At 38.0% G+C, this 18,604-nt stretch overlaps 1 protein-coding gene across 4 annotated transcripts in view; it reads right to left on the minus strand.

Annotated features, from left to right (window-relative positions):
• The window catches only part of MAPRE2 (microtubule associated protein RP/EB family member 2), a 161,146-nt gene that overhangs the window by 36,265 nt on the left and 106,277 nt on the right, over positions 1–18,604 (minus strand). For all 4 annotated transcript variants that reach the window (XR_012427186.1, XM_005586881.5, XM_005586879.5 and 1 more), the window contains 2 exons: positions 8,730–8,875; positions 4,153–4,366 (listed from right to left, as the gene is read on the minus strand). Coding sequence is in view for 3 of the 4 variants with exons in the window: in XM_005586881.5 (XP_005586938.1) it covers positions 4,153–4,366; positions 8,730–8,875 (360 nt within the window). In the remaining variant the exon portion in view is untranslated. The remainder of the gene's footprint in view (positions 1–4,152; positions 4,367–8,729; positions 8,876–18,604) is intronic.

Below are 18,604 nucleotides of genomic sequence, written 5' to 3' on the forward strand. Positions count from 1 at the left end.
TTGGGGGAGAGATAAATCCACTAAAAAAAAAAATCAAGTATTCCAAACTCAAAATAAAAAAAAATTAAGGACCATCACCTGTTTTCAATTATACCAGCCACTGCTTATGTACACTAATGCAGATAATTAAGAAATGACCAAGGCTTAGAGGTGGGAACAAAATTACTGCTATATATTAGTGACCTGGCAACACTGTGAGATAAATGTGATACAGATACGTGAATTTTCCAGACTGCTGACCATCACCGTTCATTTGCTCTAAATTTCAGATGAACAAAAGCAGACTGTGTATAAAGAGAATGGCTTTGAGTGACTACCAGAAGCGGGGGCGCCAGTTTGGATAATGTAAAAATAGAGTTCATGAGGGAAATAAATCAGGGTCAATATTCAGAGAATTATGACAATTCTAAGAAGTGTAAGGGACCTATGAGAGTATTGATCACTGCCTGCTGGTGTCATACATATACTAAAGACTACTGAGAGGCAATGGAACGATTTGATCTTGTAATACAGATCCCAGGATACTACTAGGCTCTTTAGTAAGGTTTTGCTAAGTTTTTTTTTTTTTTTAACTGAGGTTTGTACTTTCTATTGATACCTGTATATTCCTTGCCCTAATGAGCTATGTGCTAAGAAACCACATCCCCATCTTCATTACAATTATGTCTAAATTAAGAAAGAGCAAACACACCCTGAGTAAGTACCTCAGAAACTAATGAATGAAGATTGAAGTGCACACATTTTACAGCACAGATTTTACAACACTTATTCTGACTCTTAGAAGACATTTTGGCTTACATTATCTCGGCTGTATTCCCAATAACTGGATATATGACTTCTAGAAAAAATGAGGTCTTAATGCATTTATAGGAGCCTTTCTCCTATCATGGCTTTTAATAACAACACTCTATATGTGATATATCCCCAGTATAGTCTTACTACCCCACGATGCCCAAAAATGAGAGCATATTTTATTAAAAAGGGAATGGCTGTTTGACTTCTAATATCATTTCTCCCTGATTAATGCCAATAATGTAAACATGGTCAAGGTATCAGGAACATGGTGTCAGGAAATTACTGCCTTCGAGAACATTAAAAATAAAATTTATTATCTGTTGACTTTAATGGGTTTCCTGAGCATTATCACCCAAGAGGTTAAGCTCTAGAAAATATATATTTCTCTTTCAGGTTCATGGACATTCTATCAAAATGGCACACGTTTCTCTGTGGCTTTTGTGAAAGACAGATGAGGGAATTTCTAGAAAATGAGGCCAAGGTAGCACAGTAACAGGCTGTCTGGGTGTGGAGGAGTATTGGTGCCAATGGGTAAAAAATTAAGGACAGGTTATGATTGTGGAAGAAAATATTCTGAGGTCTGTCCAATCTCACCACAGAAAACTTGAAAAAATGGCAGTTGAGTTTTGAGTCCAAGCTATTCATCACTCACAACTGTAGAGAATGACATTAGGATGAGAAATATCAGACACCCTTGATTTTCTTACCTTTATTTCCTCCCACCCCACATGCTTCCTGAATCCCAGACTCTGGAGAGGGCACAGCATCCCCCTTTCCTCCACTCCAGCTCCTAGACTGATGAAAACTGCTGACAAAACTTGAAGGCCAATCTGAACTGCCATCAAGGTTTGCTTCCCAAAATCTTTGTGGCTTAATTTTTACAGCCTCTCCTATCACTTTGGCTCCAAGAAAATAAATATCCTCTCTTTTCTTTTCTAACTCTCTATCTATGCCCTTGACATCTCATCTTTTCCCTTCGGCTTTAGCGTCATACAACAGTTTCCCCTCTTTTTCCTATTTTCAATGATTCCTTCTCCACAGACATGTCTCCCATCTTACAAACCTGTTTATATTGCCTTATCCTAAAAGCAAACAAGAACAGTTGAAAAAGAATACCATCTTCCTTCCAATCTTATTTCCTGAAGCTGGTATCACTCTTTTCCCTACACAAACCAAATGTGTTTATTTTCCCCCATTTTTTTTCCTGACACATTTGTTAAAGGTTGAATATACTCTTACTGTCTCCAATTCCACAAGCCCTTGTTAAATTGCTGCAATCTAGGCCTATGCCCTCAGTATTTTAATGGACCAATTCTCTGAGGGACTATTAATCACCTCCTAGGAGTCAGACTTTGGCCTATTTTTCAGGCTTCATCCTATTTGATATCGCCACAATTAATATTTGGCACTGTTGTTGACCCCTCTGTCTACAAATTTCCTACTGTTTTTGTTCTCTGATGCTGAGCTCTCCTGGTTTTCTTCCTGATGTTCATCTTTTTTGCAGCTTCCTCTTCTTCCTCCTCCCCCTTAAGTGTATATATTTCCAAAGATCTGTGTTTAGTTTTCTTTATTCTATATAGGCTCACCCATTATGGCTCCAAAGTCAGATCTTTCCACTGTCTCAATTTCCTTCCTCCAACTTTGTCTTCAAGCCATTCCTGGCTCTACCATTCTACTGAATGGAGAAATCATTCAAATTGAGAAATCTAATAAACTCTTTCAGGCCTCATTTAACTTGACTTCTCAACAGATGTTGACATTGTTGACCATTATGCTCCCTACCTTCTGCTTCCCTGACACATCACTTCCTAGTTTCCTTCATTCTTTCTGGCACCTTCCCTGCTTCCTATGCAAGCCCTTCCTCTTCTACTCAATCAGTAAATGCCCAAGTTTCTTAAGGCACTCTACCCTTTATCACTCAGTATTCGCTTCCGGCATCCATTACATCAATATATGGAAGAACCGCAAATGTTTCTCTTTAGCTTTTAACTCCTTTGAGCTCCAGACACACATGTGCACCACCCCCAACACAAAAATTGCCTATGTTGATCTTCTCTTAGATGTCACAAATGAATCTCAAACTTAGTATGTTCAAAACAAACTCAAGATTTCTTCCCAAATCTGGTTCTCTTTCAGCACTTCTTGAATAAAATTCCAAATCCTTCCAGTTGTGTAAGACGCCATGTTTAACATCTCCTTCTCTTTTATCCCAGTATTCAGCCATTACCAACATCCAGTCTATTTTGCCTCCTAACAACTCTTCCAGAGTTGTTAGTACTATTTTAATGCAGATGAAGAATTCATCTAATTCATACTAGTGAGTATAAGTATTCATCTGTTATCCTTAAAAATATTTTTAAAATATTAAAAACATTTCAAAAAGTCATGTCAGTTTTCCAATGGTTTCAGTCCAGCTGGAATACAGCCATAAATCCAGAAATAAGATGATAAAAATGCTGCTTAACAGTGAGCAAAACTGTGATTTCAAAGCTATTATCACCTATGTGGTCCTGTTAACCATTTGTACTCCATTCTGATTGCAGTTTGGGCATAAATAAGAAATCTGTTTTATTTACAAAATTAAGGTTACTGATTTAACAAGTTGGAACACTGGGTTCCACAACTGAGATGGAAACATGATTTTGGATGATTTAATGTTTAATTGTGCAGTACCCAACTCGTGTTTATAATAATGACCCAATTTTATAAGAACACATTCTGCTTGGTAAAGCCTGCTATTTATGGCAAGGATGTTTATAATATATTTTAGAAAGTTTTTTTTTTTTTTTTGTCCACAGAAGTTTTAAAGTTTTAGTGTTCCAGGTATTTTTCCTCAACAACTTCACTTTTGGACAAAGCTGGATAAATAGGGTATTGCTGAATGTTACTACATAAAAATTGCCACTGCCTACAGAGGAGATAGGATGTACAGTTCATGAAGGGTTAGAGATGATGATCTATATTTAACAACATAGTTCAGTTCATATTCTGCTCTGTACTGTCAGCAATTAAGCAGTAAAAATACTTCAGTCGAAATCTAAACAGGCTACTTGAAATTTCTTGAAAAACTAAAAGGAAAAAGAAATCTATCCTGGGAGTATTATTTTCACTACCACCTTCAGTGATATAATGCAAATAGCTCTGCCTTTTTAATAGTTTAAATGAAGATGGTTAGACTAATGACAAATGGGTCACAGGAAGATAAATGTGGTGAAACAGACAACAGTAGAAACCATCCAAAGGCATTAAAATATTGACGGCTGGGAAGAATCAATCAGAAACACATGGTAAAGCACAGAAGGGTCTGAGCCATTCTCTAAGATAAAAGCAACTCCTGCAATCTCATGGTGACAATACCTGCTGTGGGGGAGTTTGCATGGTGAGATTTTTTTGGCAGGTTGAAGATCTGTTCGCCAGGGTCAGGCGGAGGAATTGCATCTTGCCCTTGTCGTGCCTCTACAGGATCATACTCCTTCCCATCGTAGTTAGCATCATAGAATTTCTTAAACCATTGAATAAAATCCAGGTTGTCCTGGAAACGTCCTTTCACTAGCTTCTCCACTGGAATTACCTGCAATAAAAAATCACTATGTGAGTTACAAATCTCATGTTCGGGTATATACCCAAAAGAAAGGAAAACAGTATCTCAAAAAGATACGTGCGCTTGTAAGTTTATGGCAGCACTGTTTATAATAGCTAAGATTTGGAAGCAACCTAAGTGTCCATCAACAGATGAATGGATAAAGAAAATGTGGTACATATACACAATGGCGTACTATTCAGCCATAAAAAGAATGAGACTCAGTAATTTGCAACAACATGGATGGAACTGGAGATCATTATGCTAAATGAAATAAGCCAGGCACAGAAATACAAACATCACATGTTTTCACTAATTTGTGGGATCTAAAAATCAAAACAAGTGAATTCATAGGCATGGAGAGTAGGATGGTTACCAGTGGCTGGAAAGGGGGAGTTGGGGATGGTGATTGGGTACAAAAAAGTTAGAAAGAATGAATAAAACCTATTTGATAGCACAGCAGGGTGACTATAGGCAATAACAACTTAATTGTACATTTTAAAATAACTTAAAGAGTGTACTTGGATTGTTTGTAACTCAAAGGATAAATGCTTGAGGGAATGGATAACCGATTCTCCATGACGTGCTTCTTTTACATTGCATGCAAAATGCCTCAGGTACCCCATAAATCTATACACCTACTATGTACACACAAAAATTAAAAACTAAAAAAAAAGAACTAAACCAAAACATCACTGTTGGTTTTCTTGGAATATTTACTACTTCTGAACAAGCCAGACAAAAGGAATATTCTCAGTTGTCAAGAGGGGCTGGTCCCACTCATAATACATTTATCATCAAAGCATCTCTCCGGAAAAACAGAAGCCTGGGATGTTGTGCTATTTCAAGACTGATAAGCTTTTTATCTTTTTATTTTATTTATTTTTGAGATGGAGTTTCACTCTTGTCGCCTAGGATGGACTGCAATGGTGCGATCTCAGCTCACTGCAATCTCCACCTCCTGGGTTCAAGCAATTCTCCTGCTTCAGCCTCCCGAGTAGCTGGGATTAATTTTTGTTTATTAGTAGAGACGGGGTGTCACATGTTGGCCAGGCTGGACTTGAACCCCTGACCTCAGGTGATCCACCCGCCTCGGCCTCCCAAAGTGCTGGGATTACAGGCGTGAGCCACTGTGCCTGGCCGATAAACTTTTTAAATTTCTTTGCAATATGTAGCCCAGTTGTGTTGAGATAAACTCATACAAAGATTATAGTTACTAGAGAGTGCAGATGAATAAGATTTAAATCAATAAAAACAGATACTTTTTATGTCTTCATAGTATTCCATGGTGTATATGTGTCACATTTTATTTATCCAATCTGTCAGTGATGGGCATTTAGGTTGATTCCGCGTCTTTTTTATTGTGAATAGTGCTGCAGTGAACACTCACATGCATATGCCTTTATGGTAGAACAATTTCTATTCCTTTGGGTATATACCCAATAATGGGATTGCTGGGTCAAATGGTAGTTGTTTTTAGCTCTTTGAGGAATCGCCACATTGCTTTCCACAATGAACTAATTTACACTCCTACCAATGGTGTATAAGCATTTCCTTTTCTCTACAACCTCACCAGCATCTGTTTTTTGACTTTTTAGTAATGGCCATTCTGACTGGTGTAATTCGCTATTTTTTTTAAAGAAAATGGAAAGGTATCTAGCTAAGTGAATTATATTATCACTGAATTCTTACCTTTTACATTTTCGGGTGGGAATACTAGCTGAATGTGAATCACGAGACAGTTACAAAGCTAGAGTGTGAGATTGTGTGTGTGAGTGTGTGAGCATGTGATTCAGACAAGCACACAGCTCACAGCTTTGCTGTGCGATAATATGAATGGAAGCTATAGAAATTAAACTTTGAATAAGACTTTGCCACTATGGGAGCTATGTATCATTGACATCTTAAAATGTACATTAGAAAACTTAGAAAGACCTTACCTATCAACGAAAACTTGGAAGAAAAAAGCAACTGAAGCATGCATTAAACTAAATAATTAGCTTTAGAAAATGTAGAAAGACCTTACATATCAATGAAAACTGGGAAGAAAAAAGCAACTGAAGCATGCATTAAACTAAATAATTAGCAATAAATTTTGCAAAAATGTTTTTTATGTAGATAAAATAGAAACTAAACCAAGTACAGAGCAAAAGAAAGAGAAGCAATCTTTTGGAAGAGACCATATTTTTCATGAACATTCTTCCGGTAATTAGACTTTGGTGGTGATATGTTGCTCTTCTCTCACTTCCCCCAAACTTCAGTGAAGTCTGCTTACAAGGAAGAATTCCTGCCACATGTGCACTCAATTGCTTTAAAATTTTTATTTTTTTATTTCAGAGACAGAGTCTCACTCTGCTGCCCAGGCTAGAGTGCAGTGGTGCGATCATACCTCACTGCAGCCTCTAACTCGTACGTTCAAGAGATCCTCCTGCCTCAGCCTCCTGAGTAGCTGAGTCTACAGGTATGTGCCACTGCACCTGGCAATTAAAAAAAAAATTCGTAGAGATGGGGTCTCGCAATGTTGACCAGGCTGGTCTAGAACTCCTGGCCTCAAGTGATCCTCCCACCTCGGCCTCCCAGAGTGTTGGGATTATAGGTGTGAGCCACTGCTCTCAGCCTTAACTGACTTTTAATTGTATTATTTAATCACTTTTATGTCTTCTGAGTTTAAAATTTTTGTTTATGCTGATATTGATTGTTAGAAATCAACTTTTTAGAGCATAAAAAGCTTTTAACTAACAAATACTATATTTTGTCTATTGCCAGACAAGAAAATTTAAAAATAGTTTTAGACACTGGTGGTATATAAGCTGTGAAAAGAAGGCATTTACTTCTGTTGACCTAATTTTGCATTCCCTATCAACATGTAAGCTTCAGGGGCAAAAGTTCAAAATCCGAGGTGGCAAGCAAAAGCACAGAACTTTCCATCATGCCATCAGGCTATGACACACATGAATGAGGGTACTTAATGCTGTTTCTCACAGGATTTTTGGATCAAATCACTGCATACTAAAGCTAGAGAGGCTAACAAAGGCCGTCATGGCCAGTCTCCTTCCACTGCAATAATTTTTTTCTTCAACATTCTTAACAACTGCTCATCCATTCTGTGTGTACATACTTCTAGAGCGACATGGAACCCACTAATTTGAGGTATAACAAGTTCCATCAATAAACATATGAAAAGGTGTTTCTTTTCTTTCTAATCTAGAAGCATGTATAGAGAAATGAATAAAAAAGACACAAGAGGTATTATAAAAGTAAGGAGAACCTATACATCCCTAGTTTTAAATACGTATGGAAAGAGCTAATTGGAAATTAACCATGACAAAGGACATAAAGTTGGAAATAATCCAAAGGGCTACAATGTTAAAGAGAATGTATGTTTTGAAATAAAAATTCCAAGAAAATGAGAAGTCAGGATTTTCTTACTATATTGATAAGAATGTCATTAAGAAGATATTAATTGCCTTAGCTTACAAAATACATAGTTTATCAAACTTCCCTTTAATCTCTATCTTTTATAATCTGGTATTTTATTTTTCATTTCCGTAGCCTATTCATTACCCCTGTTTATGCAAAGAACAGTTTTCCATTTCTCCCCTGCTGGTTTATCTCTTTCCCCTTATTCAAAATTCATTTCTTTCCAAGCTCATTCATGCTCAGAGATATCTCCTAAATAAGGAACATCGTTTGAGTATGTATTTAAATAGCAGTAAACATGCAGAAAGAGACTGAGTTTTAGCAATAATCCCTTACTGAGAGAAAAAGTACTCCAGGCCATTTGTACCACTCCAGGACAAAAGTATAATAATTCATGGGAGAAAAAAGGGCAAATTATGGACATTGAGAATCTGAGCGCACACACTATACTGGACACTGTCTCTCATGTCAACTTCATAACCATGAATAAGGGGTTTTTAGTCCCATTGTACAGATGGGTAAACTGAGACTCAGAATTTAAATAACTTGCTCAAGTCATGAAGCCGGGATTCAAACCCATGCTGTTTCTGCCATGACACGATGTTTCTCTGAAGGAACAAAATACAAAGAACCACAGTGGCATCTGGCGAACATAAAAGTTTCTCATCTGCAATGCTAAATATAACTAATAACACTTTAACATTTGTGAGCCCTGTTAGTTTTTAGTTTCCTGGCTACAAGTTTAGAAAATCTGAAATGAAAACCTCATAAAAATACAAGAACTTAGGGTGATGCTTTATGCTAGGTACAGACCCCCGCCTACGGTTGAGATATCAAGATATATCCCATCGGTATGCTCCTGGACTTTTGCATCTATGCACAAAAACAATTTTAAGAAACAACAACACATTTTATGGAGGTACAAGTCTCCTACCTTATCAACGTTCATTCGCTTAAATGATGCTTGCAGAAGTTTAAAATTGTGAATATACTCATGTTCCAGCTTTGCTTGAAATTTTACTTTCTTCAAACTAATGCAGCCAGGGAAGAGCATGTCCATGAACTGGCAATAGGCCGCTCCTGGGAAGAAACAAGAACAGTACCGGAGTGAGTCTCACTGTACCCAGATGTGGTAGAGGACTGCTAGGTTGGAAGGGGATTGTGCTTACAGGTGCCATCATCACTCAGAGCAGAGTCCTCCTGGCTGTGTGTGTCCTTCCTACCAATGCGCTTATATTTCCTTGTCCACAGGAGCTGAGTGCCAGAGGGAAGGCACTTCCTCAACAACGCAGCACCTGCCACTTCCCAACCCTGAACTCCGTGTATTGTACTGCATGCATCAGAATATCACCAGCTTCCACAACCAACAAACAGAACCTCACACTATAAAGCCAAGGAAACCAGTGTAAGAGGAGTTCTTCCTAGCTTCTACCAGAGAAAAGAAATATACATTTTCTTCCACCTGGCTATCACCTGCTCCAAGTCGTCAAAATAAACTAAAGAGGAAAAAGAGAGGAAAATGTAAACATGAGAGAACTACGAAAGTTCTCATGAAACGTGTAGCTCAAAAAATACACATATGCTCAAACTGTTTTCACAGGTGAAAACTACAAGCCAATTAATACCAATGTAAGTATTAAGTATTACTTATACTTAAGTATTAAACATTACTTATCACTACTTATACTTATTATTATACTTATTAACTATTATTACTTACACTTATTAAGTATTAAATTGGTAAATTTAATCGGTAAATTTTGTTACAAGCCAAATTAATATCAATTTAATTCCAGTTTAGAGCAGCGGGGTTTCCACATTAACATGAAGTATGAAGACATGGATACTGAAAGTTATGGAAGTTCAGAGTCATGCTCTTTATGACTAAGAAACACGACAGAAATGTCCAATGAGCCCCCTGAGGAAATGATCGTAGAAAAAGGGGACTTTTAAAAAAATATATGAAGAGCTCTTCAACAAGACCACTACAACTGGGAAATTCTGGCAAGCTGTGTTTACTGATGCATATCTTCTTACTAGTACAGGCTAATGGCATTTAGGAAAACAAATTGGAAGTCAGAATGATTCTTTTTCTTTTACAAGAAAGAAAACCAAGAGGCAAGAATAGGAACAAGCCACCATTTTTAGGTTCATTCTTTCTTTGCTATCTCCAGACCTCTTGGTCTATTTCTATGATGTGCCCATGATCAGTCTTTCTGCAACATGAAGTGTCTCTCCTCATCCTTTACACCATCAAGGCTTCCATGAAAAGCCAGTCCTTTACTTGGGTGACTCACTTTAGGAAGGAAGACCTGCTCTGTCTCTTATGAGAAATAAAGGTTAGGCATCCTTTACTGAGACAGGAATCTGAGATAAGAGAGAACAAGACATCAGGAATCGAAGGGTTGTTAAAACAGGAAATGTTGGGACAACTCCTATTTTGTAGGTAAGAGCATAAAGTGGTGAAACATAGGCCATAACAAATATCTCCAGAGTCTCTGCATCTGGCTTCCCTTTAGATAACATACCCTGAATACTAACTAGTAAGTTCCTAGTCAAGCAGATGGGTTCTCTTAAAAAGAAGACAAAATAAAACAAACCAAAGAAAAAAAAAAAGACACTGGGGGAGGTAAGAGAAACATCATGATCTGGAGGGTATTCTTTGAGTCATCACCCACTATCCAGTTCTTTCTTTTGAAGGGCCACCAGATGGAGCAAATTCCAATTGCCACTTTAACATTATTTTTAAACGGATGGGATTGTTGAAACACAACTGCCTCATTACCTGGTCTTTGAAGTTATTTTCACTTTTGTAGAGTTTAGCATAAAATTTATCTATGGAGACCCAGATACTATATACTCTTACAAACCAACCAATCAAATCCCTCACATTTCAGATTTAAAAAGAAATAACAGCTTTTGGAAAACAAAAAACAAAAAACAAAAGAAACTCTTCCATATAGTGAGGGAAGGAAGGAAAAATCATCTCTAGCGTCTTCATCCAGAAATAACCACTCAAAATATTCTGGTATATGCCATTCTAATCCTCTCTGGGAGTGTGTGTGTGTGTGTGTGTGTGTGTGCATGCGTGTGTGTGTGTGTTTTCTTAAAAATGTGATCCTATTTTAAAAATGTAATCACATTATACCCATTTTTTAACGTAAACTTTCTGAAACTCAACAGACCATAATTCTCTTTCTGCGTCATTTAATATGCTCTATCAATATTTTTAATGGCTTTCTTATTTTTCTATCTTGCTTATCAACTTTCTTGAACCAAGAATACATAAATATTCATGCATATTTCCGTCAAGTACTTTTATGGTCTCAAGTTTTACATTTAAATTCTGAATCCATGTGGAATTTATTTTTGTCTATGATATAAAGTATGGTTCTAATTTTAGTCATTCCAAATGGTGGAAATCTGTCATTTTTGGCTCCCCAGGATTTGGACACCTACTACCTGGGGAGATGCTATCGTGCCCTGCCCCCCACCAGAGAAGCTGAAAGTGGGCAGGCTACCCTTTCCCTCAGAGCGATAAGGATGCAGGCCCATGACCTAGGCTCTGTGTTTGAATCCTGCCTCAGTCTCTGAGTTGAGGGAATGATATAAACACACAGGGACCATTAGAGTTTAGTTGTGGTGGCAGAGTGGTGGGGTCCAGAGTCCTGAGCAGCAAAAGCAGTACAGTGCCATCCAATTCTTGTGACACAAGAAAGGCTGTGTTCCCAGCTCCTTAGCATCCTTTGGTTCCTGTCCATCTTCTGAGCTCGGCTTTCCATTGACTCTGAGCTACCCAACATTTTCTTCTACCTAAGCCTGCCAGGATTAACTTCTGTTATTTTCAACCTAAACCACTAACTGATAAAGTTAGTAGGTGTTGAACATCACAACTTAATAGGTAATCTATTCTTTCCCCACCAATGAGAAGCACTATTTGTACTATATATTGCCTTCCTAATACACGTACCTAGATCTCTTTCTAGACTTTTTTTTTTTTTTTTTGAGACGGAGTCTCGCTCTGTCACCCAGGCTGGAGTGCAGTGGCGTGATCTCAGCTCATTGCAAGCTCCGCCTCCCGGGTTCAGGCCATTCTCCTGCCTTAGCCTCCTGAGTAGCTGGGACTACAGGTGCCCACCACTGTGCCTGGCAAATTTTTTGAATTTTTAGTAGAGACGGGGTTTCACCATGGTCTCAATCTCCTGACCTCGTGATCAGCCCTCTTCAGCCTCCCAAAGTGCTGGGATTACAAGTGTGAGCCACTGCACCCGGCCCTTTCTAGACTTTAAATTGCCTTTTCTGTTTCCATGGCAGTTCCACATTCTTATTTAAAATTCTATAACATGTATTACTATCTATAGAATAATTTCCCCTCCTCTTACTCTCAAAATTTTCCTAAATTTTATCATGCCATTTATTCTTTTCATTATATTTTTGAATTTGTTATTCACGGCATATAAAAATAATAGCTTTCAAAAAAATAGGTAGCTTATTAATCTGTATTTTGTTTTTGATAAATAATTATACATATTATGGGGTACAAGTGTGATGTTTTAATGCATATATACATTGTGCAATGATCAAATCAGGGTATTTGGGATATCCATCACCTCATACATTTATCATTTCTTTGTGGTGAGAACATTCAAAATCGCTATTTTTTTTCCCAAGTGGCTGCAAAATATTTTATTTGGTATTTCACCATTGCTTATTTAACCTTGTGCTTGTTTTCCAATTTTTCTCAATTACAAATAATGCTATGATTTGAAAAACTCTTGTCTTGAGAAAGGTCAACACAAGTGAGGGAGATGCTGGCTCTAAATAGGGTACACTCCTGGGATTTGAGGGCAAGGGGGATACGAAATACACAACACAGTATTGTTACCCTTAGTCACCATACTGTCTAATAGAATGTCAGAGCTTATTCCTCCTACCTAACTGTAACTTTGTACCCACTGACCAATCTCTCTCCATTCCTCCCTCCCCTTTCCCCTTTCCAGTCTCTGGAAATCATTATTCTACTCTCTATTTCTATGAGATCAACTCTTTTAGATTCCACATGGGGAAGATCATGCAGTATTTGTCTTTTTGTGCCTGGCTTATTTCACAGAACACAACATCTTCCACGTTCATCCACGTGGCCACAAATGACAAGATTTCATTTTTTTATGTGACTAAACAATATTTCGTTGTGTATTTATATCACTTTTTAAAAATCCATTCATCACACTGATGGACATTAAGGTTGATTCCATTTCTTGGTTATTGTTAACAGTGCTACAATAAACATGAGTGCAGATATCTCTTGGGCATACTGATTTAATTTCCTTTGGCTATATATCCAGTTGTAGGATTGCTGGATCATATGGTAGTTCTGTTTTTAATGTTTTGGGGACCTTCCATATTGTTTTTTATAATGGCTGTACTAATTCACATTTCTACCAACAGTGTATCAGAGTCCTCCTTTCTCCATATCCATGCCAACATTTTTTTTTTTTTTTTTTGGTCTTTTTGATAATAGTCATTCCTTTTTTTTTTTTTTTTTTTTTTTTTTTTGAGACAGGGTCTTCCTCTGTCTCCCAGGCTGGAGTGCAGTGGTATGATCTCAGCTCACTGCAACGTCCACCTCCCAGGTTCAGGTGATTCTCATGCCTTAACCTCCCAAATAGCTGGGACTAGCACCTGACACCATGCCTAGGTAATTATTGTATTTGTAGAAGAGATGGGGTTTCACCATGTTAGCTAGGCTAGTCTTGAACTACTGACCTCAAGTGATCTGCCCACCTCAGCCTCCCAAAGTGCTGGGATTACAGGCGTGAGCCATTGCGCCTGGCCTCTTTTTGATAATAGCCATTCTAATCATCGGGATGAGGTGATGTCTCACTGCAGTTCCCATTGTATTTCCTTGATGATTAGTGATGTTGAACATCTTCTCCTATCCCTGTGGCCATTTGTATGTTTTCTTTTGAGAAATGTCTAACCAAGTCTTTCACCCATTTTTTATTTCGTTCTTTTTTCTACTCAGTTGTTTGAGTTCCTTGTATTAGCCCCTTGTCAGATGAATAGTTTGCACGTATTTTCTCCCATTCTGTAGTTTGTCTTTTCACTCCGCTGATTGTTTCCTTTGCTGTGAAGGAGTTTTTTTGTTCGATATACTCCTATTTGTCTATTTTTGCTTTTGTCAGCTGTGCTTTTAAGGTCTTACCCAAAAAATCTTTGCCCAGAAATGTCATGAAGTATTTCCCCTATGTTTTCTTCCAGTAGTTTTATCATTTTAGGTCTTTCACTTAAGTCTTTAGCCCATTTTGAGTTGATTTTTGTATGTGGTAAGAGATAGGGATCTAGTTTAATTCTTCTGCACATGGATAGTCAGGTTTCTTGGCATCATTTATGAAGAGACTATCCTTTCCCTATGTTCCTGGCACCGTTCTGTGTGCTCTATTCTGTTGGATTGTTCTACGTATCTATTTTCAGGTGATATGGTTTGGATCCGTGTCCCCACCCACATCTCATGTTCAATTGCAATCCCCAATTTTGGAGGTGGGGCCTGGTGGGAGGTGACTGGGTCACGGGGACAGTTTCTCACGAATGGTTTAGCACCATTCCCTCAGTGCTGTTCTTATGATAGTAAGTAGCGAGTTCTCCTGTAATCTGGTTGTTTAAAATGTGTGTAGCAAGTGTGAAGCAACTCCCCCATCCCTCTCTTGCTCCTGCTCCAGCCACATAAGATGTGCCTGCTTTCCCTTTGCCTTCTGCCATGACTGGAAGCTTGCTGAGGCCTCCCCAGAAGCAGAAGCCAATATGCTTCCTGTATAGCCTGCAGAATTGTGAGCCAATTAAGCCTCTTTTCTTAACATTAATACATTACCCAGTTTCAGACATTTCTTGACAGCAATGCAAGAATAGGCTAATACATCAGGCCAGTATGATGCTATTTTGGCTACTATAGCTTTGTAGTGTATTTTGAAGTCAGGCGATGTGATACCTGCAGTATTTTTTTCTTTTTTTTTAAATACAGATGCCATGGGAGAGCAGGATAGCCCACTCATTGACAAGGAGGCAAAGTGGAGTCAAAGGAGCCCACCCGTCTGCTGCAGTCCCCTCCAGCATTGTTCTTTTGTTTAGTATTGTTTTGGCTATTCGGGGTCTTTTGTGGTTCCATGTGAACTTTAAAATTATCTTTTTCTATTTCTGTGAAGAATGCCATTGGTATTTTTGTAGGAATTTGCATTGGATCTATAGATGGCTTTGGGTAGTATAGGTTAAGTACACCTTATCCAAAATGCTTTGGACTAGAAGTGTTTTCAGATTTCAGATATTTTAAGATTTGGGAATATCTGCAAACACATAATGAGATATCTAGGAGACAGGACCCAAGTCTAAACATGAAATTCGTTTATGCTTCATATACACCTTATACACATACCCTGAAGGTAATTTTATACAGTATTTTTTTTTTTTTTTTTTTTTGAGACAGTCTCGCTCTGCCGCCCAGGCTGGAGTGCAGTGGCCGGATCTCAGCTCACTGCAAGCTCCGCCTCCCGGGTTCACGCCATTCTCCTGCCTCAGCCTTCCGAGTAGCTGGGACTACAGGCGCCTGCCACCTCGCCCGGCTAGTTTTTTGTATTTTTTTAGTAGAGACGGGGTTTCACCGTGTCAGCCAGGATGGTCTCGATCTCCTGACCTCGTGATCCGCCCGTCTCGGCCTCCCAAAGTGCTGGGATTACAGGCTTGAGCCACCGCGCCCGGCCTATACAGTATTTTTAATAATTTTGTACATAAAATAAGTTTGAATGCATTTTGCCTGTGACCTGTCACATGAGATTAGGTGTGAATTTTTCACTTGTGGTATGTCAGAACTAAAACAATTTCAGATTTTGAAGCATTGTGATTTTTGGATTAGAGATGCTCAACCCGTATGGACTTTTTAACAATATTGATTTTTCCAATCCATAAACATGGCATGGCTTTCCATTTATTTATGTCCTCTTCAATTTCTTTCATCAATATTTTATATGTTCCCATTGTAGAAATCTTTCACCTCCTTGGCTAAGTTTATTCCCAGGTGTCTCACTTTTTTGGTAGTGATTGTTAGTGGGACTGTTTTTCTTAATTTCTTTTTCAGATAGTTTGCTATCAGCATATAGAAACGCTAAAATTTGTTGATTAGTTCTAACAGTTTTTTTAAATTGAGTTTTTAGGGATATAAATATGTAATCATGCTGTCTGCAAACAATTTGACTTCCTTTTTTTTTTTTTTTTTTTTTTTTTTTTTTTTTTTTTTTTTGAGACTGTCTCCCCCAGGCTGGAGTGCAGTGGTAGGATCTTGGCTCACTGCAACCTCTGCCTCCCAGACTAAAGCGATTCTCCTGCCTCAGCCTCCCGAGCAGCTGGGACTACAGGCAACCACCACCATGCCTGGCTAATTTTTGTATTTTTAGTAGAGACAGGGTTTCACCATGTTGGCCAGGCTGGTCTCAAACTCCTGACCTCAGGTGATCTGCCTGCCCTGGACTCCCAAACTGCTGGGATTACAGGTGTGAGACGCCGTGCCCGGCCCTGAGTTCTTCCTTTCTAATTTGGATGCCTTTCATTTCTTTCTCCTGTCTAATCACTCTGGCTAGAACTTTCAGAACAATGTTGAATAGAAGTGGTTAAAATGGACATCCTTGTCATGTTCCAGATCTTATCCTAGTAAAGCTAGAATACAATTCATATACCCTAAAGTTCAACCTTTTGAAATGTGAAATTCAGTGGTTTTTAACATACTTGCAGAATTGTACATCCATCACCACTATTTAATTCCAGAAGATATTTATTACTGCCCAAAAAAACCCTTCTTACTTATTAGCAGTCGCTCTCTATGATCTCTCCTCCCTCCAGGCCCTGGCAACCACTTATCTATTTCTGTCTCTATGGATCTGACTATTCTGGACAGTTCATATAAATGGAATCATGTAACATGCAGCCTTTGTGTCTGGTTTCTTTCATTGAGCAAAATCTTCTCAAGGTTTATCCATGTTGTTCCATGTATCAGAACTTTATTTCTTTCTTTACAGCAAATAATATTCCATTTTATGAATTACCACATTTTACTGATCCATTCATTAATGAACATCTAGATTGTTTTTACTTTTGGACTATTTTGAATAATGATGCTATGAACAGTTGTGTACAAATTTTTGCATGGACATGTTTTCAATTCTCTTGGCAATATACCTAGGAGTGAAATTGCTGGGTCATGTGGTACCTCTGTTTAACAATTTGGAAAACTATCAAACTGTTTTCCAAAGCAGGTGTACTATTTTATATTTCTACCAGCAACAGACGAGAGCTCCACATCTTCGTCATCACTTGTCAGTCATTTTGATTCTAACCACCCTAATGGATGTGAAGTGGTATGTCACTGTGGTTTTGCTTTGATTTCCCTAATGACTAATGACATAGAGCATCTTTCCTTTGTGCTTTTTAGTCATTTGTATATCTTCTTTGGAGGAATGTCTAAGCACATGCTTTGCTTATTTCTTAATTGGGTTGCTTTTTTGTTGAGTTGTAAGAATCTATATTCTAGATATAATTTCCTTATCAGATATATGATTCGTAAATATTTTCTCCCATTCTGTGGACTGTTTTTTCACTTTCTTGATGGTATCATTTGAAGCACAAATGTTTTATATTTTAATAAAATCCAATTTAGCTATTCTTTTGTCACTTGTGCGTTTGTTGTTAAAACCAAAAACCACTGCATAATCCAAGGTCATGACGATTTACACCTACACTTTCTTTTAGAAGCTGCATAGTTACTATCAAAGGTCAACTCTCCTCTTACTCATTGAGTCATTCCTGCTGCTATCCTCATTCTCTCTTGCAATGCAAAATTCTTCCTGCATATGTGTTATTCCTAAATCCCTCCAGTATCATTCAACTTTGACAAAATAAAACCAAAGCTTCTTGATCCCACATCATCCTTGAGCTATTGTACCATTTATCTCCTCCTCTTCACAGTAAAACTTCAAATTGTCCCTGTTTTCATTGTTTCATCTGACATCCAATTCAATTTAGTACAAATTCAATTGTCTTCCAATCTCACCATGTTCTGGTCAAGGTCATCAAAAGCTTCTCTGCTATCAAATCAAACAACTGTTTTTCTTTCTGCATCCTACTCAACCTCTTAATAGTATCTGGTCTTGTTGACCACCTCTCTTGCTCTTGAAATTCTGTATTTTCTTCTTTTCTTCTTTAATCAGATAAAATTAATGTTTCCAGTCAACAAACTGGAAAATTCAGGAATCATTGCCAGTGTCCTGGAAGTCTTACTCAGCCACAAATCAGAATGTTCCTCATTAACAGATATACAGACTTTTGTGCCATTTAACTACCCTTGCAATAATGTGATGTACATTTTGAATAAACCCACTTTTATCTCATTATGTCAAGGTTACCATTATTCAGATCACATCCCTCTCCTGCTAAAAATATCACAGTGGTTTTCTATGAAACCATCATAAAATCCAAATTCTTTCCCTGGCTTAAAATACCCTGTTATCAGGCCTCTGTCTATTTCTCCCTTGTCTAACTTCCTTTTAGGAAGCTCCCTTCATGCTGGCTTCCTTGCTGTTCCTAGAACACTTTAGATTTGCTCCTGAATTAGGACCTTTACACACAGTTTCATCTAGAACTTCACATGGTGACCTTCTTGACATTCAGATGAAGGCTTATATGTCATCTCCTCAGAGAGGTCCTCCCTTACCATGCCATATGAAGTAGCCTTCTAGTCACTCTTTTTCACCTCATCCTGTTTTATTTTAT

This window comes from Macaca fascicularis, chromosome 18 (genome assembly GCF_037993035.2).
Source record: "Macaca fascicularis isolate 582-1 chromosome 18, T2T-MFA8v1.1".
NCBI classification, from domain to species: Eukaryota; Metazoa; Chordata; class Mammalia; order Primates; family Cercopithecidae; genus Macaca; species Macaca fascicularis.